At 38.9% G+C, this 27,155-nt stretch overlaps 2 protein-coding genes across 3 annotated transcripts in view; both read right to left on the bottom strand.

The window, feature by feature from the left end:
• Positions 1 to 10,759, bottom strand: part of LOC124878294 (cytochrome P450 1A1) — a 28,148-nt gene extending 17,389 nt beyond the window's left edge. Inside the window, exons 1-8 of one of the 2 annotated variants that reach the window (XM_047382171.1) lie at positions 10,660 to 10,759; positions 10,013 to 10,323; positions 8,386 to 8,994; positions 7,713 to 7,836; positions 7,530 to 7,619; positions 3,941 to 4,064; positions 3,775 to 3,861; positions 404 to 966 (exon numbers count right to left, since the gene is read on the bottom strand). In XM_047382171.1, the coding sequence (XP_047238127.1) occupies positions 684 to 966; positions 3,775 to 3,861; positions 3,941 to 4,064; positions 7,530 to 7,619; positions 7,713 to 7,836; positions 8,386 to 8,994; positions 10,013 to 10,303 (1,608 nt within the window). In that variant the 5' untranslated portion in view covers positions 10,304 to 10,323; positions 10,660 to 10,759 and the 3' untranslated portion in view covers positions 404 to 683. Of the gene's footprint in view, positions 1 to 403; positions 967 to 3,774; positions 3,862 to 3,940; positions 4,065 to 7,529; positions 7,620 to 7,712; positions 7,837 to 8,385; positions 8,995 to 10,012; positions 10,324 to 10,659 lie in introns of those variants that run through there. The other variant, XM_047382172.1, reaches the window with a different exon arrangement.
• Positions 10,760 to 14,400: 3,641 nt separating this feature from the next.
• On the bottom strand, positions 14,401 to 26,606 carry tmc2b (transmembrane channel-like 2b). The gene is made up of 20 exons (XM_047382325.1): positions 26,477 to 26,606; positions 26,296 to 26,337; positions 24,989 to 25,361; positions 22,880 to 23,035; positions 22,417 to 22,507; positions 22,242 to 22,323; positions 22,055 to 22,161; positions 21,876 to 21,974; positions 21,230 to 21,372; positions 21,011 to 21,158; positions 20,548 to 20,742; positions 20,285 to 20,464; positions 18,670 to 18,828; positions 18,017 to 18,145; positions 17,515 to 17,582; positions 17,049 to 17,288; positions 15,545 to 15,670; positions 15,139 to 15,217; positions 14,913 to 15,039; positions 14,401 to 14,788 (listed from the first exon to the last, which is right to left on the bottom strand). Exons 1-20 carry the CDS (start codon positions 26,520 to 26,522, stop codon positions 14,577 to 14,579), a joined length of 2,802 nt encoding a protein of 933 aa, XP_047238281.1. The 5' UTR covers positions 26,523 to 26,606; the 3' UTR covers positions 14,401 to 14,576.
• Between the last annotated feature and the right edge of the window lie 549 nt (positions 26,607 to 27,155).

Raw genomic sequence — 27,155 nt, 5'->3', positions numbered from 1 at the left:
CATGTAAAGGCTTTTAGTGAGGGACTGTTTTCAAGCTACATTTTTGCATTTAGTGGGACTCTAATTTCTGGAACCTTTTCAAACAGTGGCAAATGCTGGTCTTTCAAGAAGGAGAAGCTCAATTTCAAGATCGCTGATTCGCTCATTTCGCTGTCAATCAAAAAGGGATTCAGCCTCAGACAGATCATCCAATCATCATGCAGAAGCTGAGCGTCCGGGCCAGCCGAGGCCAGCCCACTGCCCCATAGACCCCCAGAGACGCTGAGCGTCCGATGGACAGGACAACGCCCAGCATTTTTGCTTCACTGTTGAACTCACTGTTTAAAGCACTGTGAAGCTGCGGGAATAAGTGAGAGGAAAGCCGTGTCGTTACCAGTGATAAGAAGCTGATTCTGAACAAAGGTTGAGCGCGTTGTAGCGCATATTTAGTCAATGACATGTACACACAACAGTATATATTTGATCACTTATTTTTTGACATTTTAGTGGAAGCTGAGCTTCCCTTGCAGTCTTAGAGCAATCGCCACTGTTTTCAAAGTACACCAATGCAGTTTTCCTGACTTGAACATCTAGAAAAATAGTGTGTTTAATACAGCTGCACTATTTTACCAGCACAGAAACTCCAGTCTGTGAACAGTAATAAAAGATCTACCATCTTTGTGGACTTGTGGTTTTCAGACAGTCTAAAATCTGTCAGAGACTGAAATCCTGTATGGATGTGGTTTCATAGTCAGACTAAAGTCTGCACTGAGATCAAGCTCCTGTCCAGGAACCTTTTCAATCCGCAAAGCATGGAGTAACGTGGTGAGAAACACAAACATCTCCAAACGGGCGAATCCATCCCCAAGACAATGCCTCTTCCCCAACCCAAAGATCAGAACCTTCTCTGTCAGCTCCTTGTTCAATTGTCCAGACACGCCCAGGAAGCGGTGTGGCTGAAATTCCTCCGGATTACCCCAAAGATGCCTGGTTCAAAATTAAAAATATGAAAATTCTACAGCTTGTAAAAGGTATTTCTACCCTTTGAAAGTTCATTGTATTTTAGTGGAATTTTAATTAATAGACCAACACAAAGAGCACACAGGTCAGGAATAATGTCTAAAGCAGGTTTAGGTTATAAGACAATATCCTTAGCTTTAAACATCTTACATGTATTGTTCAAGACATCATCCCAAAACTTCTAAGTTTATAGCACATACACCTACCAAGACACTTTGCAGTCTATATGTACACTCCATGTATACCAGAAAACTGGCACCATACATCATCATGAACACACATCCCTAAATGGTGTATGTAAGTTGCAGATTCACGCTGTCGGGTTTCAGGTCACGGTTAATGGGAAGATGGATGCAGCTGAATACAGGTCAGTGTTGAAAGAAAACTTGTTAAAGGCTGGAAAAGACTTGGGTCTAGGCAAGAGGTTTAACTGCTAGCAGGACAAGGAGCCTAAAGACACAGTTAGAGATGTAAAGAAATCATTTAGATCAAAGTGCTGATGTGTTAGAAAGGGCCAGTCTAAAGCCAGACCTAAATGCAATAGAAAATCTGTGCCAAGGCTTGAAAACAGACACTGTCCATCCAATCTGACTGTGTTTAAGCCACTTTGTAAAGGAGAATAGGAAAACTGTTTGTCCCTAGATGCAAAACTACCAGAGACAAACCCCAACAGACTTGGATCTGTAATTGCAGTCCACAATTTCAGGTTTTTATTTGTAAAACAAGAAAACTAGGTGTAATTTTCCCTCAACTTTACAATCATGTGCTTCTTTGTGTTGGTCCTTAACATAAAGTCCTTAAAAATATATAGAAAATTGTGGATGTAACATAAAAACATAATAACATAGTAATTCTTTACTATCAGGATGTCCACAAAATGCAGTTAAAAGCCTTCAGCTGATTCAAAATGCTGCAGCAAGAGTTCTGATGAAAATTAAAACAAGAGATCATATTTCTCCTATTTTAGCTTCCCTTCATTGGCTCCCTGTTAAATCCAGAATAGAATTTAAAATTCTCCTCCTCACATATAAAGCCCTCAATGATCTAGCTCCATCATACATCAGAGATCTGATTGTTTCATATGTTCCTAACAGAGCACTTCGTTCTCAGACTGCAGGTTTACTGGTGGTTCCTAGAGTCTCTAGAAGTAGAATGGGAGGCAGATCCTTTAGTTATCAGGCTCCTCTCGTGTGGAACCAGCTCCCAGTTTTAGTCCGTGAGGCAGACACCCTGTCTACTTTTAAGGCTACGCTTAAAACCTTCCTTTTTGATAAAGCTTAGGTTTATCCTGGCTTAGGTTATCCTGAGCTATCTTCCTTATATTTTACCTCTGCCTTCCTCCCTCCCTGTTGGATGGAGTAAGGGGGAGTCAGGTTTAGCCTAAACCAGCTCAGTTATGGTTGAGGTGCAAACACACCCTCCATTTCTGCTACCTGTATGACCCCTTCTCTTTTCCAATGGTTATGGTCAATTTGACAGAAAGAGGTATCCCAATCGTTGTGGTTTTTAGTATAACAATGGCCATCAGTGGGCTCTAGATGGACAAACTTTACCAGTTTATTATTATACTCAGTGCCCCTACACGTGGTCCGTTCTGGGGTGGCCGGGCTCTGGCACTTGGTGGTTTGGTCTGGCCTCCCCGGCGGCCCCGACATTGGTGTAAATAAGCGCTATATAAATAAATAAACTGAAACTATCTCTGTAGTTATGCTGCTATAGGCTTAGGCTGCTGGAGGACATAATGACCACTTTCACCCTTTTCGCTACATTCTTACACCACTCTCCAATTTTGCATTGTTTGCTGTTATTTCAACTTCTAACCTTGTTCTCTCTTTTCTCTTCCTAGAAGCTACACCTGGCCTGGCTCTGTGTCTACCTGTGACACCTTTTTGGAGAAGGGCATCGTCCAAGCTTCTGCTGGCAACAACTTAATGCTCACCTTCTACCGATGATCCACATAGCCCTGTCTTTCAGTGTTTAACCCTTTCTCTCTCCTAGACATGGCGATTGACTGAGCTTTTACTGTAACTAACTATATGTGCTTTCTTTCAGACTCTAACCTTAAAAACTGGCTCAGAGTTTATCTGTTCTTTCTTTCTAGGTGAAACGACAAAAGGAGCTACATCCATAAACATTTACTTTTCCTTCACATAGAAAGTACTCCTGGATCAGTGCTTCTTTGTTCTCTTTGTGTCTCTGCTCTGTTCTCTCAAACCCCCAGTCGGTCGTGGCAGATGGCTGCTCACACTGAACCTGGTTCTGCTGGAAGTTTCTTCCTGTTAAAAGGGGAGTTTTTCCTCTCCACTGTCACTACATGCATGCTCAGTATGAGGGATTGCCTCAAAGTCAACACCAGTGACTCTCCACTGTCTCTACATGCTCATCCAGGAGGAGTGAATGCTGCAAGTCACTCACTGGATGCAATCTGCTGGGTTTCTTTAGACAGAAAAACTTTTTATCCAATTTGAATAAATAACTGAATCTGACTGCACTGTTCAATGGTTAGGATTAATTGGAATGTATGTACCTGACTTTTGTGAAGTGCCTTGAGACGACGTGTTGTGAATTGGTGCTATATAAATAAACTGAATTGAATTGAATTAAAATATAAAAAGGTTCAAGGGGTAGGAATACTTTTAGAGGGCACAGTGAATTCAGCAATAATATACATTTTTAAGTACTGAAAAGAAGATAAACACATAGGCAATACACACTTGATATGATTGTAAACATTTTTTAAACCATAAAGCACTGTCAATGGTTGTGGTTACTCACACATCATGATTGACTTGATACTGGTTAATGAAGACACATGTGTCCTTTGGGATGAAATATCCATTTAGGATGGTATCTCTTGTGGTGCTGGAGAAAAGAGAATATATGGAAGGTTTTGACAGTATTTAGTAACATCGATGTATTGCAGCCAAAGCTCAAATCTTACCAGTGAGGGATGGTGAAAGGAACATAAGAAGAGTGACGAAACACCTCATATATGAACGCTTCAGTGAAGGGCATGTTGGGCTTATCTGAAAACTGGGGAAGTCTGGCTGAGCCAATGTGTTCATCTTAAAAGAAAAGAACACATTCAATTCAATTCAATTCAAAAATACTTTATTAATCCCAAAGGGAAATTAAATGTTGTTGTAGCTCATTATGAAGGTTTCCTCAAAGAGCCGTTGTAGATGCTGATGGCTGTGGGCAGGAAGGATCTCCTGTAGCGCTCCGTCTTGCAGCAGATCTGAAGAAGCCTCTGACTGAAGACACTCTGTTGTTGTAGGACAGTCTCATGAAGAGGATGCTCAGGGGTCTCCATAATGTTCTTCATTTTATGAAGAATCCATCTTTCCACAATGATCTCCAGAGGTTCCAGAGGAGTCCCCAGAACAGAGCCAGCCTTCTTTATCAGCTTGTTGAGCTTTTTTAAGTCCCTGGTTCTGATGCTGCTTCCCCAGCAGATGATGGCAGAAGAGATCACACTTTCCACAACAGACTTATAGAAGATATGCAGCATCTTGCTGCAAACATGAAAGGACCTAAGCTTCCTCAAGAAGTACAGTCTGCTCTGTCCCTTCTTGTGGATGGCTTCACAGTTGCATATCCACTCTAGTCTGTTGTCCAGGTGAACACCAAGGTATTTATACTCCTCCACCACCTCCACTTCTTCTCCCATTATAGAAATAGTTTTTGACTTATTCCTGTTTCTCTTAAAATCTACAATCATCTCCTTTGTTTTAGTCACGTTCAAAATGAGATGATTGTTTCCACACCATGCCACAAAGCGGTCCACCACCTTCCTGTACTCAGCTTCTTGTCCTTCTCTGATCCACCCCACGACTGCAGAATCATCCGAGTATTTCTGCAGATGACATGAGTCTGTCTTGTACTGGAAGTCTGAGGTGTACAGAGTGAAAAGGAATGGTGAGAGTACAGTCCCCTGTGGTGCTCCTGTGCTGCTGACTACCTGGTTAGACTCACAACCCTTCAGTCTCACAAACTATGGTCTGTTTGTCAGGTAGTCTTTGATCCAGGAGATTGTTGAGGCCTCCACCTGAGTCTTCTGGAGTTTCTGACAAAGCAAATCAGGTTGAATTGTATTAAATGCACTGGAGAAATCAAAGAACATGATCCTCACAGTGCTGCTGGCTTTGTCCAGATGACAGTGGGTTTGTTGAAGCAGGTGTATGATGGCATCTTCAACTCCAACTCCACAGCGATAAGCAAACTGAAGGGGGTCCTGATGGTTTACTGTTTGCTTACTCAGGTGGGCCAACAGGAGTCTCTCTAGGACCTTCATGGTGTGAGATGTCAGGGCAACAGGTCTATAGTCATTGAGGACTGATGGGTGAGTTTTCTTTGGTAAAAGAACATCCAACTGAACATTTACAGTAAACAGAGAGGTTTTTGCGTTATATCTAATTTGAAAACATATAATGTCTTGCAAAATCAATAATATACCTTGAACTTGCTCATATTTTGTCACATTACAAACACATTTAATGTATTTTATTGGCATTTTAAGTGATAGACCTACTCAAAGTAAAGTTGTACAAATTTTAAAATATACATAAAAATCTGAAACTGGTGGGTGCATTTGTATTTAACCCTCCTGGGTAATTACTTTGTAGGGCTACTTCTCTAACAGCATTGGACATCTAAAAACAGGGTTTTTTTCATTCTTCCTTGTTTAACAGCTCAAGTACGGTGGATGGAAACAATGAACACTAATATTCAAATCTTGTCATAATATCTTTATTGGACTTAGGTCTCGACTTTGATGGGGTCATTCTAACACATGAATATGCTTTCATCAAAAGCTTTCATTCTAGTTCTAATTGTAGTTTAGGGTTGTTTTCCTGTTGGCAGGATAATCTCTGCCCTAGTTTCAGGTTTTTTGCTGCCTCCAGTTGGTTCTCCTCTAAGATTGCCCCATATTCAAGTACAGCCATCTGACCATCTGCCCTGTAATGCTATTGACAAGGCATGATGCTGCCAATACCAAGTGTCTATGTGGAGATGATTTGTTAGGTGATATACAATCTCAGTTTCCCACCAAACATACCGTTCTGCATGTAGGCCAAGAGAACCAAACAGAAACAAACAGAACAAATGAGTCAATATAGAGCATGGAACTGGTGGAAACAAAGAAACTGATGGCCATGGAGCTGGTGGACTGAATGAAGCTGATTGCAATGGCTGAGAGTGGAAACAAAACATCATAGGAAATTAACAGAGAAACAATGCCAATAAAATCAAAATATAAATCTGAAAATAACAGAACCAAAATACACAATATCCAGAACAAGTAAGCACCTAAAGGCATAAACTAAAGCATCGCCGGGAAAACTTAAACAATCATGATCAGAGGTAAGACTCGAAACAAAAGGCACACACCTTCAGATCATGACAACTGGAATTTATTTAGAATGATCAGATTAAATAGGGATGAATCCTGATGCACAACACAGTTCCCAGGTTTTTGTTTGTGAAATTTTAGAAAACCATGAATTATTTTCCTTCCTCTTCACAATTGAGCACTACTTTGTTTTGGTCCATCACATGAAAACCCAACAAAATGCATCATAGTTTGTGGTAAACATGACAAAATGTGAAAAAAGGTTTCATTGGTATGAAAACTTTGCAAGATTATAGGACCAAGGACTTCAATGATTCCATTACACTGTATTATATGCTCATTCTAAATAACCCTGTCTTTGCTAATAAGGTGTCCAATCCAGCTACAGTCCATCAAAACTAAGTAAAGCCTCTCAGCCCATTTCCTCTGATATTTTAGTTGAGTTAAGGAACAATGGTAAATTATGGTCATTCAGAGCCTTGCGTGTCACTGCCTTTGTGTCTCCCTTGAACTCTCCACCCTTGTCCTGTTGTGATTCGTCCTATTACCTCGTAGCATCCCCCCTCCCTTCCTCTCACTGTGAAAATGTGCCTCAGAACATTCAACACATTTTCAGTCAGTCCACATCAAAAGTATCTCCAGTGTCAGCAAAATTTGGACTAAGCCTTTGTGAGTTTCTCTCAAATCACTTGGCTTTTTATCAAGCCTGTTTTGCTTCAATGTTGTTTTAAAATAACAAATTACATGCTTCTGGTTACCTCCAAGCACATTAAAAACATACATTTCTGTCCTGAATCTTGCTTTTCCACTGCTTGGTAAATGTTTTATATTCTTTTGGGGCTAAATTTGATATTGATCCATATGTTCCACATCAATAGTATTAAGAACTATTGCAGTTTAAGTTTGTCACTATAATAAACCAGCAGACACAAAACCAGGCTCATTAGTGATGTACTACTTGGATTCATTAATGAGCAACCTGCTATTTTTGGACAATAAGATCCCGACTCATTCATGAGACCAGACAGGCATATGTTATTTAGCATTGCGAACAGTATTTCTGTCCTGATAGGCTGCACTCATTTTGAACAAGGCAGTTAGGGTTACAATTTGTATCATACACACACATCTACAATTTGGATCAAGACATTTGTCCTCTTAAGACATTAAATAATACCTATCTCCTGCTGTATTTTGTCCTGGATGTTGGAAAATTTGATGAGGTACAACAGGCTCCACTGTAACCCAGCGATGATGGTGTCAAAACCTTTTGGAGAGCACAAAATATACAGCTGCAGGAAAATGAGGGCATCCTTCCAAGCAGTAATGCCATTAATAATGCCATGATAGTTCGTCTAACCTGCACCAAAGATGTCTATGACGGTGTGGATGACCTGAGAGTTAGTAAGCAGAGATGTGTCCCTGTTTTCTTCTCTGTCTTCACAAAGTGCGATCAGAGCATCTGTGATGTCCCGGATGCAATTCTGCAACCACACACACAATTCATGACAGAAACTTTCATAGGCTGTCATCTGAGATTGTTGCCATTATTACAACTGGGGGAAAACAAATCATGATTATGTAGAAAATTAGGTCAGACATTTAAATGCATTAATTGGGGACAAGATGGAAATCAGTCCCATAGTGTGACGCGTGTCTTCCACTAGGTTGGTAATTCCTAATTAGAGTGTGTGCGAACATTTTAGCCACTCTGCACAAGAACAAAAGTTCATCCCTGGGGACTTGTTTGTTATTTTTTTGGCTACAGGAGCAACTGCTATATGTGTGCAGTGTCAGATTAAAAGAGTGGGATGCAAATAAGTGGGAATGATCTAAAGAAAACAAGACTTGCACAAATGCAATGCCCAGACTTATGTAGTGCTGCATACATACTGTTTGTAGGCAAAATTAAGTAAAGATAGAATTAATCATGCTGTAATGTAAGAAACTTCAGGACACACATCTAATCAGAATTTATTACTTTTCCATTACAACAAAGTTCCTGTTGGGATGTGGTTTGCCAGGTTCTTTACCTTATCAAAGGTGTTGATGTGTTCCTCAATTTTTTGCTCCATAAATCCATTCATTCTGTGAATGTACTGCACCATTTTTCTCAGAGAAGGATTAGGAAAGTACCGAAACACTGGGAAGAAGTCAGCCAAGGTCCCCGCTGCGAAGAGTTTTAGGACCTCGTTGTTGATGTTCACAATGGTGAGAAACTCTTTGTCATTGTGGTCATACCTTCTTCCAAAACACAGGGCACATACAACATTTGCCACAGAGGTTACTAAGGATATTGCTGGATCTATACCCGTCATCTCACAGTTCTTAGCAGCTTGTTCCCGAATCACCCCCACCATCTCAGCAGCCTCAGCGCAAACCTGCTCCTCCAGTAGGCAGGTGGCCCCCGATCCCCTCGGTTCAGCATAGGAGAAGGACCTGAGGGCATTTTTGCACAGCTTCTTATGAAGTAGCCATGCAGGTCCATACTTCTCACTGAAGGTCATGCTGTTCCCATCGGCTATGGCGGAAAAAGTGAACAGTTCAGGTCGTCCAGCAAAATCTTCCCCCTGACGAACCAGTGCCTGCCTGATGGTGGTGTACCCACTAAGGATGACCACTGTTAAAGAGCCAAAACGCATCTGAAGCAACGACACAACACACAGTGCTGGTCAGAAGTTCATATACATTCATCATGGACATGAATGTTTAATTATTTTGGAACTTTACAGGTACATTTGAACCATTCTTTTTCCAAGATGGAAATATTATGGAACAGACAACTTCAATTACTTTTAAAAAGAAAAAATGTAGTTGCACAAGCTTGAACTGAATGCACAATTTCCATAATCCATACAGAATCAGAATAAACATACACCTCTGCTAATGTTTGATCAAAGTTTCCTTAGCAAGTTTAACCTTAGCGACCTATTTTGCAAAGTCATCTGGTATACTTTTGGTTCCATATTTGACTTCTGTCTTTGACGAAATTGCTATAATTCATTTATTGAGTTCTTTTCCTGGTACAGATCTGGATTTTAATTGAAGTCCACAAATTTTGTAATATGCTCTCAATTGGGTGTCATTCCAAATGCTTGATATTAAAGTTTAAACCATCTGACCCAAAGTTTAGCCATCCGTAAAAGGAAATTGGTTAGGATATTCAAAAACAACTAAGGAACCACCAAGTTCTAAGGTTATCATAAACCAAAATATGTTAGAACAACAGTCACAACAACTATCACTGTCCACACTGTCCACATCAACATGAATTTCAAACAGTTAACCAGGAAAGAAGTGCCGGCTCCAAAATGGACACCTTCAAAAACTGAACTCCAAATTCCTTTTGAGAAACGTTTTAAGATCAAACGACACAAAGATCGAGCTGTTTGGCCACAGTAAAAAACAAGTATGTGGGAAGGAGTCAAGGTCTCTCAAACCCAAGGTTTTTATGTATATATTTTACACCTTGTTTTAATTAGAGAAACTCCAAAATAAATTTAAATGTGCACAAACAATTCTTTGACATTGTTGTATTGTCAGTACATCCTGGAAAAAATGTAAACACTCAAATTAATATGACATTTATTGACATGATGAGCCTATATAAACTTGTCAATAATTTTATCATAAACTATTATTCAGACACACACTCTGTACCTGGAAAATATCACCGTACTGCAGACCCAGGCGAGTTAGTGAGAGATGCATCTGGTCCCCCATCTGGAGAAGATTGCCCACAAGGGGCCAGGGTTTGGGGCCTGGAGGAGCGGGGAACTTTCTATGGTCCAAGTTGGAGTCGCGGTGGTAGGGAAAGAAAAGTCTGTGGCTCTGTTTTACCCTGATGGCCATTAGTAACAGGGTAAAAAGACACAGTGCAACAGTGACACAGGACAGAGATGTAGTAGGGTCCTCCTTGGTTGACAGATATCCTGACAGGATCAGCCCCATGTTGTCAAATCATGAAAACGCTAAATAAAGAGCAGAAAGTGAGACTATTGTCTAAACAAATCTGGTCATGTTGGGTTTTGTTTCCCCCCCTCCCCCCCCCAAAAAAAAAAACAGACAGGAAGACGGAAAAAATGCGGGAAAAAGAAACCCAGATTAGAACTCCTCTAAGGCTTCCTGTTTAACAGACTGGATTACTGCGCATCAAATCCACACCACAGTTTAAAGCATTGTTTCTGTTCCTATGATCCACCTCTCAGCATAGATATATAAAACTCCTCCAAACTGTTTCTGCGTGATTTCTGCGGACAAACAAATATTATGACAACATCTGGATAATATATCTGAAAAAAACTCACCTCACCGTGTCCTTTGCAGCTGATATGTGTGAAACTAAACGGCGATAAAGCCTATGCAGACCAGACAGAAGTTTATGGTTTCATAACATTTGTAGAGGAGGGTTTCATAAATAGTAAGGGTAACTCCCCCTCTGCAGAGGAAGCAGCTGGCCAGCCTGCATGCGTGAGCTGCGGGTTAAAATACATAAATTAGGGGGTATAAATCAATAAAGCATGTTTGTTTGTTGCCATGATTATGAATGAACGCATGCGTTTAAATAAAGTTGTACACATTTTTGGCTGGTTCTGCGTTTGTTCTTCCTCCAAAAGGCACTTCATATTTTTGTGAACATTTCTGGGACGAAATTTGCATCTATCTGTTATCCTTTCAAGATCCTATGTCTGAACTACTTAAACGTTTTAAAATGTTAAACGCGAGTGCATTACCTAAAAATGTCGTTTGTTAACTGCAATTTGTGTAATTTGTCAAAAGAGGGTGCTATTTGTCACTTTAGATTAACAATTTCCTGACTGTTTCAGGCCACCATGGTTCATTTGGAGACATGGTTCTCCAAATAAGTGTGGCAGATTGTTTAGACCTTTATATTCACCTTTATTTCAGTCAAAAAAAGAAGTAGACACCCCTACAAGTTGTCACACGTTTAAACATCAAACTTTTAAACATGCAGGTGTTTCAAATTTGGTCAAGTTACAATCACAAACATAAATGTTTTTTATTGAGATTTTGTGGTGTAGATCAGAACAAAGTAGCAAAAATCTGGAGTAGCTGTTTACATATGATCTTTATGACCTTTTTACTGTAAAATGGAAGCCAGTAGAAATGTTCTCTATAAGCCATGAAGGTGTCAAAGCAAACTAAGGAGGAAAGTGCTACTTGCAAAATTTGGGTCTACACGCAAAACACTATGAGTGAATGATTAACTCTGAAACATGGCAGTGGGAGCATTATGCTGTGGGGGTGCTTTTCTTCAGCTAAAACAGGAAAGCTGGACACAGTTGATGGAAATAAAAAACTCTGTCAGAGGCTGTAAAAATCCTTACAACTGGGGCCGTGAAACACTTTTCAACAGGACAAATACCCTAAACATATACAGCCAGAGCTATGAAGGAAAAGTTTAGATTAAAACATGTTTCTGTGTTAGATATTAGATCCAAGTCCAGCCCTAAATTAAAAAAAATATGTGACAAGACTTAATCATTTGAATTTCACAGGCCTCAAACCTGATTGAGCGTGAGTTATGTTTGAAAAAAAAAAAGGCAGTCACAATGTGAAAAGATAAAGAAATTTCCCAAAAGACTTGGAGCCGTAGACGTCATTTCAAAATATGGTTCACTTTTTAACAGTTTTTAGATTTTCCCTAAAAGATTTTTAGAACTATCTATTACTTTGATTCCACTTTAGACTTATATAAAACAAAACAACAAAAAAAAACATTGAAGTTTGTGTTTATAATTAAAAATGTGTATGAATAATTTAAGGACACACTGTACATTGTGAACACCAATTTCTCAGATTTCTTTCTTCTAGCTCATCAAATTTCTAACTTTTATTCACATACCCTCCTTCTTCTTTTTGCTTTCATCATTTTGTCGTAATCCTGTTGTCTCACCATTCACATTTTTTTGTATTCTTTCTTACCCTACTTAAAACTGTCATTTTAACTCAAGCTCAACTGTAGGATGCCCGACACTGTAAGCTGCAGCGACAGCTCCTTTGACCTGGTGCTTCACATGCTCTTCTGGTCCCATCCCCAACTCTGACAGACTTTCACTGCAGAGAGCCAGGGTGGGTTATGAAATGAATGTTGGAGGGGTTCGCCTTCAAGAAGGACAATCCTAAATATACAGGGAAAGCTACATGGGACGGTTTAGATTAAAGTATACCATTATGTTAGAATGCCCCGGACAAAGTCTAGGCTAAAATCCAACTGAAAAAACAAACGGAAAGCAATGAACTTTGTGGTTTTCAGGCTTTTGTATCTTATGTTTTATATTATATCATTTTATAATTATGTGCTGCTTATGTCGGTCTATCACATAAGATACCAGTTAAACAGACTGAAGTTTGTAATGTGAAAAAAATGATCAATAGTTCAAGGGTTACTTATGCTTTTGCAAGGCTTTGTAGCTATAGCAACCCAGTGGACAGAGTTACAGTTTTCAATTTGTCTGCAGCACCAGTGGCTTTACTGTTATGTTTCCCAATGTGTTGCTTAGAAAGTACTGACCAGTTTCATTATAAATCTTTTGTGCATATCTAGGTACAGTATATTGTCTTAACATTCTCTTTGTAGTTATACAGTATGTACCAGTGGAGAGTTTAAATGCAATACTATGATTTTTTTCTATCATACAAAGGAGGCCCTGGTAGTATTTTTGTCCCAGCCTGCCCTCCTCTCTGTACAAACTGGTGCCAATCTACCATTCAACTGTGCTGTGCCGGTTGTGACCTTTCCCCATCTAGTGTTAACAATGCCAGCACTTCCTCTGGCACTGTTTCTGTTTACTGGATAAGGATGTAATCTAAGGGTTGCATGAAAAGAGGTAGTTACACTCTATGGTAAGCTAACTTTTCCATGCAAGTATTCGCACACATGGAGTACTGTTTTGGTTTAACGGGAACGTTTGCACAGGAAATAGCTGTCTTCTATTTCATAGTTTTTTTTTTCAACCGTAAAACATTTTTTGATCATTTATTTTGAAAGTTAATAACGAAGAACCATTGAAAACTGCTGGATATCTATGAGTCTACAACAGAGAAATATATGAAGGAAGACTCCAGAGATCATAATGTGTGCACCTGCTGATTTGCTTCGAATTACATTAAACGAGATTTACTCAGTTTTGGTTTTGAACTGCTTCTGTCTCCAAATAAGGTTAATTGTTAAGTCTTCAAAGTTGTCTGACAATGGGAATTATTCATCAAAAAAAATTGGTGAAGATTTAGCCACAGCGATGATCTTGTAATAAATTGCACGTTTGATTTGTGAAACCAAGACTGCATTGCCTAGTCACAGAGTATGAACAACAGTGGGGAATAAGTTAATAAATCAGGTGGCAGTAAACACTTGTCATTAGTGTACCACACCTTTTTACTCTCTGGGAGCTCGGCCACAGAATTTGCAATATTAACAAAAAACGGTAAGGACAACAGCACACCTGGGGAATGATCTGCAAAAAGAAACAATTTTTACACAAATGAAATTTCCAAAGATATTTGGTTATGTACATTGTGCACTTTAGGACTTATTGTATATTCCATTCTTACAAGATACTGAAGAGAATTTTCCATTTTATGTACATTTAATGGACTATAAAGACTATATAATATAATTTTTCTTTATCTTAAGTATTGTGTAATGGTTTTTTTGCACACTTGCAAACATAAGTCAATTAACAGAAATATATTGCCGAAAAGGCTTAGTTGAGTCAGTGAGTCAGCCCTGTCAGACCCGTGTAAGTTCATCAAGCTGCAAAGCTCCAAATTAAGCCTGTCTGTTGCAATACTGTGCAGAACTGCACAGGCTAAAAAGGTCTCAAACATCTCAGATATGTACACCAGAGTTCCTACAGCTGATCCAAGGGAGACGTATATCCCCTTCATTCCCCTAATATCCCTGATCTCCTGCAGTAATGCCCCACGTTTAAAATAGGTCGCTATTATTAATTGTAATTGTTAGCATCAACATACTTATTCAGCCTTTTTTCAGTTAGAAAAAAAAATTACATCTTAAATTGTTATTTTGTTACATTTTTGTTTAATACATTTTTCAACAATATACAGATGTACAAAAGTTCTCATTTAATAAAAAAGTATTTTATTCTAGTGATGCATTAGTTTTCCTCTTGTGATGGTGACAGTCATGTTATCCTTTAGCCGTTATTTGTGGTGAGCTGTTTAAATCGTTTTCTTTTTCTTATCTTCTTGGAGCTGCACCCTGACCTCTGCCAGGCTCAGGCTGAAGCGACCTCATGTTTCCATGAGGTCCCCCTCTTGGCCCAGGCGCCCGGGTCACAGCCCGCCTGGGGTTCGGGGCAGCCAGTGATTCCTCCTTTTGCACATTTACTCCTTTGCCTGCTGTGCTTGGTTTTGTTTTAGTTTGCTTGCTGCTCTTGTCAATTCTAATCTCTAAAAAGACAAATGGGAAAAAACAAAACAAAAATCAAGGTGAGGACATCTGAATGTGCCCAGTTGATTAATAATAATCATAATAATAAAAATTGTTTATAAAAAAATGTGTGCATTTGTGTACCAGGCGGTTTCTCCTCCTCTGTGGGAGGTGGTGCAAGAGATTTGTTTGGCAGCAAGTCTTCCAAGTCTTTCATCACTTGATTAGTGCTGTCCTTGTTGTTCCTGCGATTCTTCTCATCCTCTCGAGCCTGAAATATTATCCAGTTTAGCAAACAATAATCCTGATGGTTGAACAAAGCAAAACACTTTAGAAAAATAAAAGGAAACAAGACCACAGTAATACTAACCATCTGCATCTTCTTTTTCAGGTCAGTATTTGCTTGTTGATATGCTTTTGACACAGTGATCAAATAATAGATGGCCAGTCTGAGGAACAGAGCAAGTTCTTATCTAAGTATCATTGTAAAACAGCATACGGACATAAAGTTATACCGTAATTACACTGTTTACCAAAAATAAGCGAAGTAGTACTTTTATTTCCATTTACTTGGTTTCTTTGGATCTTTATGTTTACAGGTCATTACAGTGTACTGTGGCTAGTTTAGATGAACATGCAAAGTCCAAAGATAGAGTTGCACAGTTCAAAATGGACTTGTATATTTACAGTTCAGTGTCAAATCACATGTGCAAAACAAAAGTGCCAGAAGAGTATATTTGACACAACGTTTCATTTGTATTTAAAGGTTTACTTACATCATAAGTAGGATTGCAGGCATGATGAGCCCTGGGTTGGTGGCATATGTAAATATGTTCCCAATAAAAGCTGGTAGATCCTGGTCAATAGTCTCTATTACCACATCATACATCTTCTCTTGGCCACTGGAGGAAAATGTGAAATAGTGTATAGTGGTTTACCTGCTCTTTAGATCAATGGCTAAGCAAATCACATATTAAGCAAATAAAATTATCCTAAAAAGACACAGCTCAGGATTTTCAACATAAGCTTCTGTTAAAAGGGTGATTTCAACATATAATATATCTTGCCTGCTGTCAATAACCATCATTGCACCTTCATTTTGTAGGAATCCAGATTAGTTGCTTCCAAAGGCTGAGGCTAACCACTAGTGACCCATTATCTACAGAAGACATCATAAGAGGTCTGTAAAAGGTGAATGAAGTGAGTGATTGGGTTGACATCGGGCCTTAGCTTGGCTTTAGTGCCTCAATTTCTGGCTGCTGAAAGCCTGGCTTCATCACAAATGTGGAAGTGCAGTCTGCAATAACATTCCAAATGTCACAAATGTTGAATATTATTAACTGATATTATGAATAAATTTTAACACAAAATACATATAACCAAAGCAATGACTATAATAGACTATGAGTAACCTGCTGAGCAAGTACGATAAATACTCTTTCACTGGTAACTTTCTTAGGTACTCCTTGATAGCTCAAAATCCCTTTAGCCCCTAGAATTTGCTTAATTCTTTGTGGCACAAATTTAAAAATGCATTGGAATTATTCATCAGAGAATTTTGTTTACATTGACATGGTAGCATCTCAGTTGCTGCAGATTTGTCGACTGCACATCCATGAGGCGAAGTTCCTTTTCCATCCCAAAGTTGTTGAGTTGGACTGAGAACTGGTGACTTGTGGTCATTGTGGTGCAGAGCATGCACACATTCAAGAAAACAGTATGGGATTGTTTAAGCGCCATCCCATGGTAAAATTCAGATTTATTTGAGCAGGCAAAGTTTGTCCAAATTCATTGTGTTGCATGAAGCCTCAATATGATGTTCTGCTTCTTCTGCTGCTGCTGTAACTCATAAGGCTTCAAGGCTCAATGTGAGGTGCGTTAAGCGATGGCATTTTTTTCCACATACATGGCTTGTAGCAAGTGATTATTTGAGTTAATTTTGCCTATCATCTCAAACCAGTCTGTCCACAATACTTCTGCTCACTATTTATATATTTTTTTTCAGACCATTGTCTCTTAATCAAAAAGATGGTTGTTCATGAAAATCCCAGCACATCAGCAGAACCCAATAACCACGTTCAAAGTCACTTAAATCAGCTTTTTTCTTTTTTGATGCTTGTTTTGTACTTCGGCCAGTTGTCTTTACTACGTCTAAAAGAAAACATGCATTGAGTTCTTGCCATACGACTGGCTGATTCTCTATTTGAGTTAAACAATTAAACAGGGGTACCTAATAAACTGGCTGGTGAGTATATGACACCAAAGCACACATCTACTTACCTGAATGGCCCACAGTCAAAGGATGGGGCCAGAGTCATCATGGAATAAACAACAGGAAGTAGGCTAAGGAACAGCACTAGCAGCAGCAGGCCCATGTAGAAGTTGTTGGACCGTGACGCTTTGAAAACTCGCTCATGAGGAACGTTGCAAGCCATCACTGCCCAGGACTGATAATACATAGAAGTCAGGAGTCGCAGGACATTAATCCCAACTAGACCAGGGGCATAAAATGCACCCATCCTAAGGAGGACAACAAATGCAGAAACACTTTACAAGGAATTTATTGTTAGCTTACATTGATCCAATTGTTTATTTAAATAAAGTGAGTTCCAAATAAATACTTAACATATTTCGGTTTTTAACAGGCTACAATATAAACAGCACTGCCAATTTTATCCAAAAAAAGCATGCATTCCCACAGACAAACATTTATGTCATCCTAGTATATTGATTTGTACGAGTTTACCATATCATTCCTTGATTGAAGACAAGCCCTAGGACATTTCCACTGGTGTCAAACTCTGCATATGAAGGCTAGAGGTAAAACAACCACAAGAATAACACATTAACCTGAATTAAAAAACAGCAGGTCTATACACTTTGTATTTGCTGCTCCCTTTGTCAGTATGTCTTTGTCTCCCTCCATCTATTTCCTTCTCTGTAATTAAGATCTTATTTCAATCTCTTGTTACCCTTAATGCTCAGGATCGCCTGTCTTATCAGATTTCAATTTGTAGTATCAGGTTTTTTTAATACAGTCTAATACAGACTTTGTCATGTTTACAGGTAATGTAGAGTAATGTACAGTGATGTGATTGTGGAAAGTTATACTGAAGAATGTGTATAGAAATGAGTATGCAGGAACAAATGGCAACAGAACAATACATAAAATAAATAAACTTTGGTTACCTAAACACACAAAAGTGAAAATGTATGATGGACATAGCAACACACAAATGGGTACTCACAAAGCCAGCCTCCAGGTCCCAGCACCAGCAGTAATTGAGGAAGCGCACAATGAAAGCACGCCCAAAGTCACCAACAAGAATAGTCAAATAGGTAACCTGTACATCTGAGACAATTAGCTTCACAAAGTCCTGCAGAAAGAACAGAGGCAACAGCAAAGAGTAACAAAAAAAATCCAAACAATTATATCAACAGTTGGTGATACTCGAGAGAAAGAAGGGCATTTGTGTGTGCCTTTAAATCAATATTGAACAATGCTGTGTCAGGGTGTGTGGAGATGAAGCAGGACCAATGTTCATACAGGACGGAATTTAGGCAAAAATACTGGTAGGAACACAGAGACATTATACTGGGAAGTCGGCAGGATAGACTTCAGGAGGAACCAGTGGGGAACAATGAAAATAAGAGATTATAAGTATTAAGGGAGAGAGGAGAATCGACCAATGAACCAAGGGAGGTAATCAGAGGGAATCAGGGACAGCTGGTAGAATTATTATACGATTTATAGGAAATACAAACTAAACATAAAACATAGGAATCCAGGGAAGCAATCGAATATACCTGAACTGAAATAAAGCAAGTGAGGAGCATGGCAGTGCAGAGAAAGTAAACAGAACTCAAAACCCCAAAAACAGGCAGATTATGACATGCTGACTCTTCCAACTCCAGTCTCCCAGCAAGGACCCCTGATGACATCAGCTGGGGCCACATTTAGAGGAGGCACATCAGTGGTATTGTAGAATAAGCTGTAGTTAGTGTAGTATTGATGCAAAGCCCAGTCGGTGGCATTCTTAATGGATTTTTCAGTTTCCAGCTAAAAATACAACCAAAACAAACATGATTATTGCTTAGTTCACATAATTTAATAATTCATAATTGAACTAAGACACAAGGCAACACTTTGCCAGGGAGGAAGACAAATGATGAACTAAGGGGAATAAGCTAGAATGCACAGTGAACGGAGCACAGGCATAAACAAGGCCCTGTCCACACGAAGACAAAAACGGTATCGTGTCAAAAACGATTTAGTAGAAATGTACGTCTACACAAGTGCAAGCAGCATGGCTGAAAATGCTGAAGTATGTATGCCTGGCCCATTAGTGGTTCGGTGACAGTGGATACAGGGCATGCGCAGAAAACTGATACAAGTCAAACAAAACTGCATGGTGGCACAGAGGCGTATGCTGGTTACAGAGAGATGTAGAGCTATGACAACGTTGTTTCAGAAATTATGTGTTTCGCATATGGAACACATGGAACTGGTGTTTCAAAATCTTTTCACTTTCAAAAAGTATCGTTTTTTGGTCTCCCAAAACTCCAGATCGTGAGGACGCAACGCCTAAACGACTAAATACTTTTGCAGATACACCTAAACTCATCTCCGTTTAGACAGGACCTAAGAAACTAAACACAAAGAAATTGACCTATAAGGCAAGAACTAACTAACAGTAATGAACACAGAACCATGAATTGAATATGGTAAGAACTCAAAAAACTATATTAAAGACCTCGGAAGTGATCAAAATACAAACACAAATGAATACTAAACCCAAAAACCTGTCAGTTGTGACAAATATATATATTCTTTTAAGTCATTACATGAAAAGTCTATCTAACATGCTGGCACCGCTATATAGCAACCGAAACGCTGTAAACAGGTTCAAGTAATGTGTGTTCAATTTAGACCCAATGCAGTCAAGTTGTGATTTTTACAGGAAAATGCATATTTACAGTAGTAATAGTTGTTACTTTTTGGCTCTCAGTACTATAAGGCACAGGACAGTTAACACCAGGGTCTTAAAGTTATTATGTGACCAAGATATGTTAATTGCATGCCACTTCAATACCTGACATATTTTAAAAATGTGCAGTGCAAAATAAAATGCAGTGCAACCAAGTTTGTTAGAGAACATTAGTGAACAAACAGGATCATGAAGACCAAGTGATGGCTATTTCCTGCTGTGGGCATTGTTGATGTTGCACCCAAAATACACTGACGTTTCAGGATAATGTAACAAATGGTTTTTAGAAAAACCTTTGATCCCCTAAACTTATCTCAATTCAAATCTAATCAAAGTTGAGGCTGGAAAAACATTTCACCTAAATACTGACAAAATTGTCAAAATATTTGTAAACTGGTTTTAAAACATTTCCACACATTTTTAGTTGTCATTTTGGGGCTGCTGAATTTCTAATCATTGGGAGAAAATGATTTCCAAATCATTTTAAAGCCATTCTTTATGCATTCTGCACTTTTATGTATGGCATACCTTGCCAGTAACTTCATCAAAGATGGCAAAGAGAAACGTGTAAAGATTTCCAAGGAACAGGGCAAAGATGCGTCCCAGCTGCCATTTAAGAGCAATACGAGGATGATAGTCTTCCAGCTCTGCGATGGTTTCAAATAGAGGCGGACACACAAGACCCAGCAGTGACATCACAAACTCCACCTGATACACCGGAGGAGAAAGGTTAATTACTGATCTCAACTGTTGCTCTCATGTTCCATCCTTGTGTGTCCGTTTAGACCTGCCTCATTGTTTTCAAGCCATGTGAGTGTTTTGGGGTCCATCCTAGCAAACTCTTGAGACCGTTTCACCACAAAATAGATGAGATACCCGCTGCCACCAAGGGTGCACAGGATCAGGAAGTTTGCAAAAACCCTAAGGAAACGTCGAAGGTGGATATTCTCATCTTTCTGGTTCTCCTTTTCATCCACAATAGATTCCTATAGGACAGATAATAGCTGTCAAATATACAATGATATGTCTCCAACCTAAAGCATCATGCTGCAATACACATCTCAAATGACCTATGTAGTGAAAGGAAACCAAAGAAGGGTACAATTTTCTCAGACACCAGTTAAATGCAAAAGGCTTAAGTGGAAGTCCTTTTCATTTTAAAATATTCTCACTGAATGATTATTTGGTGATGAAAAGGTAAGGTCAAAATGATTTTTCATAAAACTTGATAAAAAAGCAGATACCACTGCTTACCTTGAAGCTGGTGGTAATGGAGGCATACTTGTTGTCCGCGGTCTCAGGGTTTCCTATCAGATAGTCCCAGCTAGTGAACATTTTCCAGCTGAAGATGAATTCCCTCTCCTCTCCCCCATCTCCTCCTTCGTTTGCATTACGAGCCATCCTAAGAAGATAACAACCATCAGCCATCTGCATCTGCACTCTGACAGCGGTGGTCTTCAATGTTTTGCATACGTTCTGATGACCACCAACAAGCTGTATCCGAATACTCCGACACTCGTTAGGAGGTATGACAGAGGGAGTCTGTACTGCAGCAACCCGATTGTTCGATCGTTGTTGTAGTATCCGTAGAACAGAATGGAATACTTAAAGTAACCCTGTTAATGATATTAACGTACATTTATTAATGCACAAGCAAGCGTAATAAAGTTCTGTTGCACAGCAAGACAAAAATCAGGCTCAACCACCATTTCCAAGTTTTTCAACCACCAATAAAGATTTCTGGATCACTGTTTTATTATTCCTGTGGGATCTGTTTGGTATGGGAGACCCTAACAAGGGGTGAAGACCCAAAAACATAGTCCTCAGGATCCCACGAGTACTCAAATTTCTTCACTACATTAAGGTGGCAATTCAACAGAGGGGTATCTATTTGTGCTTTCTAATACCTATCTAGTTACTGGGTTTTTACTATAGAACGCAGAGAAATACTGACTCATTTGTTCTATTTTGTACATAATGAAATTACAATAAGTTGATTTGGTCTGATCTGAAATTGACTGGAGTTTCTTTCCTCTGTTAGCTCAGTTACTATGTTAGCCTGTTACACACAGGAACATAAATTAAATTCTCTTTGTAGTGGTAAGGCAAAGATCCTTACACCAAAGTTGAAAAGGTCAGAGAAGTCCATAGCTGTATCCTGTTCATCCCTGGGTACAGTTTTCCTGGGAATGGAACCATATGGAAGACCCATAAGAACCTAAACACAAAGGAGAGCGATGAACGTCAGAAAAAAACGGAGTATTTTATTGTAAACAAGGATGGTGAGGAGAGTCCTACCTCAGGGAGCACCACAAGGCCAAACATAAACCCGAAAAGGACCAAGTTTAAACCATACATCCACCTCAAAAAAAGGAAATACGATGCTACTGATGATCCAAAGTGACCTGTGGTTATGCAACCAGAAAATACGATTCAGAAAGACTGTAGTTGAGGACTTTTACAGAAATATATTTTTGGTACTAACTTTCTACTTCCTTTATCTTACTCTCCCAGGGTATACAGGCCGTTTTGAAGTTCTCAAAATCACGATTAAATTTGATCCGTTTCTAGGAAAGAAAGATTCTTAACATTTAACAAAATCCCCCAAAATTATTTAATCAGTTATGCTTACAATAAGGTAAGCATAATAAGTGTGTTACCTTTGTCATCATGACTTTGAAAGCATACAATCTCTTGCCTTTTCCTTTCCCAAGGGCTCCTTCAAATTTTTCAACAAACTCCTGGGCCTCCCTATTTATCCAGTCATGAAAATAAAATCAATAATGGCTCAAATTCATGTCCACCATTAAGCAAAAAAAAAATAAAAAACACTCCTCAGGTAAATAAAACGGTCAGTGTGAACAAGGCGGGCAGACAGGTCTGCGGTGGCTTATTGATAATTGATGCGTTAAATTCCATGAATGGTGTCAACCAAAAGAAAGTGAATTAAACAAGTTCATGAAAAGGTTGTAGCTTCTCTTCTATCATGTTTATTTAATGCAAACTTGTCTTCACTTATCCGTACATGAAAACAAACACAGACCTTCTCTGTTTCCCACACACACAATGACCTAGAAAACAAAAGGTGGATTTCCAGTGAACTGGTTGAGCTTTTCTTTTTACTTGAGCAATAGGAGCCTCTTCTTCATGCGCCAGGGTTTGTTCCTTAATGTAGCAATCAGCTTCTTCTTCTCCTCCACCTGTTCCTTCAGGGCTGCAATCTCTCCCTCTGACAATGATTGTTCGTCAGAGTCGGAGGATGAAGAGGAGGAGGAGCTGCTAAAAAGAACATAAATGTCTCTTGTCATGAATATAGCAGAAAGATTTTTCAGAAATTCCTACCAGACTGTAGTAGTTAGATTTTAGAGGACCACAAAAACAACTTTCAGAAATTTATCAATTTGTTTTGTGAGTTGATAATTGATTAACCGCTTAAAAATGGTTGAGTATATTATAGCTTCCTTATCTGTATATTTAAATGTTACACAGTTAGGATTTGGACCAAAAGGCTGCAGCTGACTTTACAGTTGGATGGACAATTTTACACGCACTGATCGTGAGCTGAATATCATACTAATTTGAGGGGTTTCATTTTTGTTTAAGCCGATTTTTTCCACAGTAGAATGACAACAACATACACCTGTAATTATTTTTAAAAAAGGTTTAGATTTATTACAGATGTTTCCACACAGGGTCAAAACTTATACAAATAGTCCCAACTGCACTTTTCACCAGTGTATAAAGCCAAGCACCAAGGCATACAAACATTTATTAAAGCTGCGCACAGGAGCCCAGTAAATCCCAGCATGGTACTGCGACAGGATATCACCTGTGCTATCAGTCCAGTCATAAAATCCTTGCTACTAAATATTCCACAGTGAACTGTTAGTTGTAATATAACAAAGCGGAAGCCATTGGAAATGAGAGCAACTTATCCATGAGGTGCCAGGCCACATGAAATCCGAGTGGGGTCTGAGGTGCATAGTGGACAGACAACCTTCAGCACAGTCAGTAGCTACAGACTTCCTTACTTCATGTGGATTTCAGGTTAGCTCAAGAACAATGTGTAGAGAGCTTGTTGTAATGGATTTCCATGGCTGAACATCTGCATCTAAGTCTTATATTACCAAGTGAAATGAAGTTCTTTGGAGTGAATGCTCACACCACTCATCTGTAAAGTTAATTGCAGTAGGAATTATGGCGTGAAGCTATTTTTCAGTAGTTGGGCTTCATCCCTCAGTTCCAGTAGAAGGAACACTTAACGCTGCAATATATAAGGACATTTTGGACAATTTCAGTCTCTTAACTCTGTGGTAACAGTTTTGAAATGGTCCCTTCCTGTTCTAATGTAACTTAATTAGACAGATCTGCATCCAACATCAGTGTCTAACCTCACAAATTTTGCATCAACACATTCCTGTAACTTGTGTAAGCCTTCCCTGAGGAGTTGAAGCATTTATAGTAAAACTGGCTCTCTGCTAGTTGTATTATAAAGCCTTAGGTCATGATGCTACCGCCACAATGTTTGATAGTTTCCCAACTTGTATAAATGAGCAATTTACCATCTTAGATCTTAAATGAGTTAGTTGAACTCTGCCAGTGCTCTAAGTATTGGTTCCAATGAGTTCTGTCAAATAATTTATTTTTCATGCTAGCGAGGAGAAACTACCAAATGTAGTGAATCATTAATATTAACAAGAAGCTAATAGGCCTTTGTCCCCTGAGCACCACTTACAGAAATATTTATGTGAATGTATATATATATTTCAGCCTTGTATTTTGGTATTTTTGTTTGTATTAGACAAAATCCACAAAGAAGTCAATCAATTATTTTGTCTTCCATGCCCCTGTAGAGCGTATGTAAATCTAATGAGCTTTTTTGAATCTTTAGGGAACACATAAAAAGAGGTTTATTAAATTAATATTGAATATTTTATTTTTGCAGCTCATAAAAAGACAGTGTCCTTGTTGTTTTTCAGTTACTATCATCTAATTGATGTTAAAAAATATTAGCCGCATAAGTATGCAATATATCTAGAAGGTTAATTTTATATTAGATGTCACACCTAATTTAATGTTATTCAAATACTAAGTTTTTTTATATAAAAACTGCATCTACTAGCTTTGTGTGACCAGTTTTGCAGAGCCTAGATGAGGCTGTATGGAGAAAACAGCCCATATGGATGCATAAATCATGCAGACAGGAGACAGATATGTCTGTAACAGTTGCACCTGCTCATCCTTGCATTCTTCTTCTTCTTGTCCTTTTTCTCCTCATCTTTTCCTTTCATGTTTCCCTTCTCATTATTCTTCTGCTCTTTTGTTTTGGAAGTTTCTTTCCCAGCTTTTTTTCGACTGGCTCTGTCTTCCTCACTTTCCTCATCGCTCTCCTCCTTAGAAACCTTCTTCCTGAAGGGTTTTGATCCTTTTCTTAGGGCGCTTTGTTTGTCTCCCTCATCATCTTCATCACTGTCTTGCGGCTTAGTGGTCTTCCTTCGTCCTCGTCGTTGAATTGTCTCATCCTCATCATCCTCATCCTCACTGACTTGCTTGACTTTACGTCGCGACTTAGATCTCCTGTTTCGACTTTTTCTCCTTGCCTCTTCTGTAAAAAACACATGCTCAGTTCTAAATAAGACTTGCAATGCCATAGCGATTTGCATTAATTCCTTACAAGTAAAATGTTGACACAGATGCAGACAAATGTGTGGGCACCTTAAAATGCCTTTTACTTTTATTACAGTTGCATAATCTTAAACTGAGTACATTTATAGTATAATGTGGATTACAAATCCAACATTGAGAAATAATTATTTTCAATGTAATCACCAGTTGCACTATTTTTGGCACCTGTACCCATAAGTTTAAAACAATTATGACTGAAAAAACTTTAATTAGTAACCCACAATTATCGGTTATCCTCGGATATAAATATGATATGACACATAGAGCCATTTCTTTTAGCCATCAGCCCCTAGGCTGGACAAGGGACAAACACCACACAGTGAGCAGGATAACAACCAATCCATGCTCACTGTTAGATATGGTGGAGGATTTGTGATGCTGTGGGCCTGTTGTCTTCTAAAGGCCGTGAGAATCTTGTAAGAGTACAGGGCAACATGAGTAAACTGAAAAGGGACATCATTAAGTCATTCAGCAGGGTCCAAAATGTATGACCAAATCAATACAGAAATGGTAAACCAAAAAATCAGTCTTCATTCATCCATCAGCCATTTGATTCCCCAGACACTAACCCCATGGAAAACATATGGGGTGAGGTAAGGAGAGAACGAGCTTAGGAGAGGAACCAGGCCTCTGCCCCACTAGATGGATTGTGTAGTGATGAATGGTTAATGATACTCTCCTTGTCCCTGTATGCTCCAACCTTGTGTTGTGCTCCTGGTAAAAGTGGGATGTGGAAAGTATTGACAGTTGAGTTACCAACAATTGTACCATTGGCGATTTTGTTAAAATGTTAATTTTGAACATTGGATTCACTGTGAGATTCACTTTAACGCAAATGATCTTGAATTGCTCACCTTCACTGTCACTCTCAGGCTCAGCATCCACATCCATCCCAACTGGAAAAAACGATCAAAAAAAGTCCAATACAAGTTTTAATAATAGATAAACCATTACAACTTACTTATGCCATAAAATATAATGGACTTTAAAGAAACTAAACATAAAGTCTTTAGCCTATTAGCATAAAAATCTCACCATTTTGCACATCTATGATATCCTGGTTTCTCCTCTTCGGAGGCATTTTTCCAGTTTTCTTTTCAGTTATTCGTTTCTTCTTCTCCTCCTATTAATCCTTAATCCTTAATCTTCTCCATTTCTGATTGAGTCAGAGCCTACAGCCGATTCACTGTGAGGTGACAGGGTCAAAATGCCAAATTACACTGTGCTGCTGTCGGAGCCTTTTCAGTTCTGGGCTCCTAGGTGATCATTAGAGGCTCCAAGCCCATTGGATGACGAAAGGAAGGCAGAGGAAGAAACAGAGTCTGTCAGACAATGGACCTGTCAATCAAAACGTTAATGGATACTACAGAGACAGGGGAGAAAATACATTCACTAATTCATTACGTTTATTGATACTCAACAGGAAAAATGCTTAAGCTTGAGTTTGTTAATACTCCTCCTCTATTAAGACATCTTTGTATTACCGTCATGCACAACATCCTCATAGAGATATTGCTTTGAAACTAAGCACTCATGCACACTGTCATTTACCTACAACCCAGAAAGGTGACACCTTTCTGGGTTAAAAAACAAAACAGCTGGACTTCAGTTCTTCACCCAAAAGGCTTTTAAAATTCAAACCCAGGGATGGAGACGTTCCAGGCTTTTAAGTTGTTTGGGATGTGTTGTTCTGCACATAAAGTCACATGCAGAT

The sequence above is a fragment of the Girardinichthys multiradiatus genome, chromosome 12 (assembly GCF_021462225.1).
Source record: "Girardinichthys multiradiatus isolate DD_20200921_A chromosome 12, DD_fGirMul_XY1, whole genome shotgun sequence".
NCBI classification, from domain to species: Eukaryota; Metazoa; Chordata; class Actinopteri; order Cyprinodontiformes; family Goodeidae; genus Girardinichthys; species Girardinichthys multiradiatus.
This window is presented reverse-complemented; position numbering and strand designations above follow the sequence as displayed.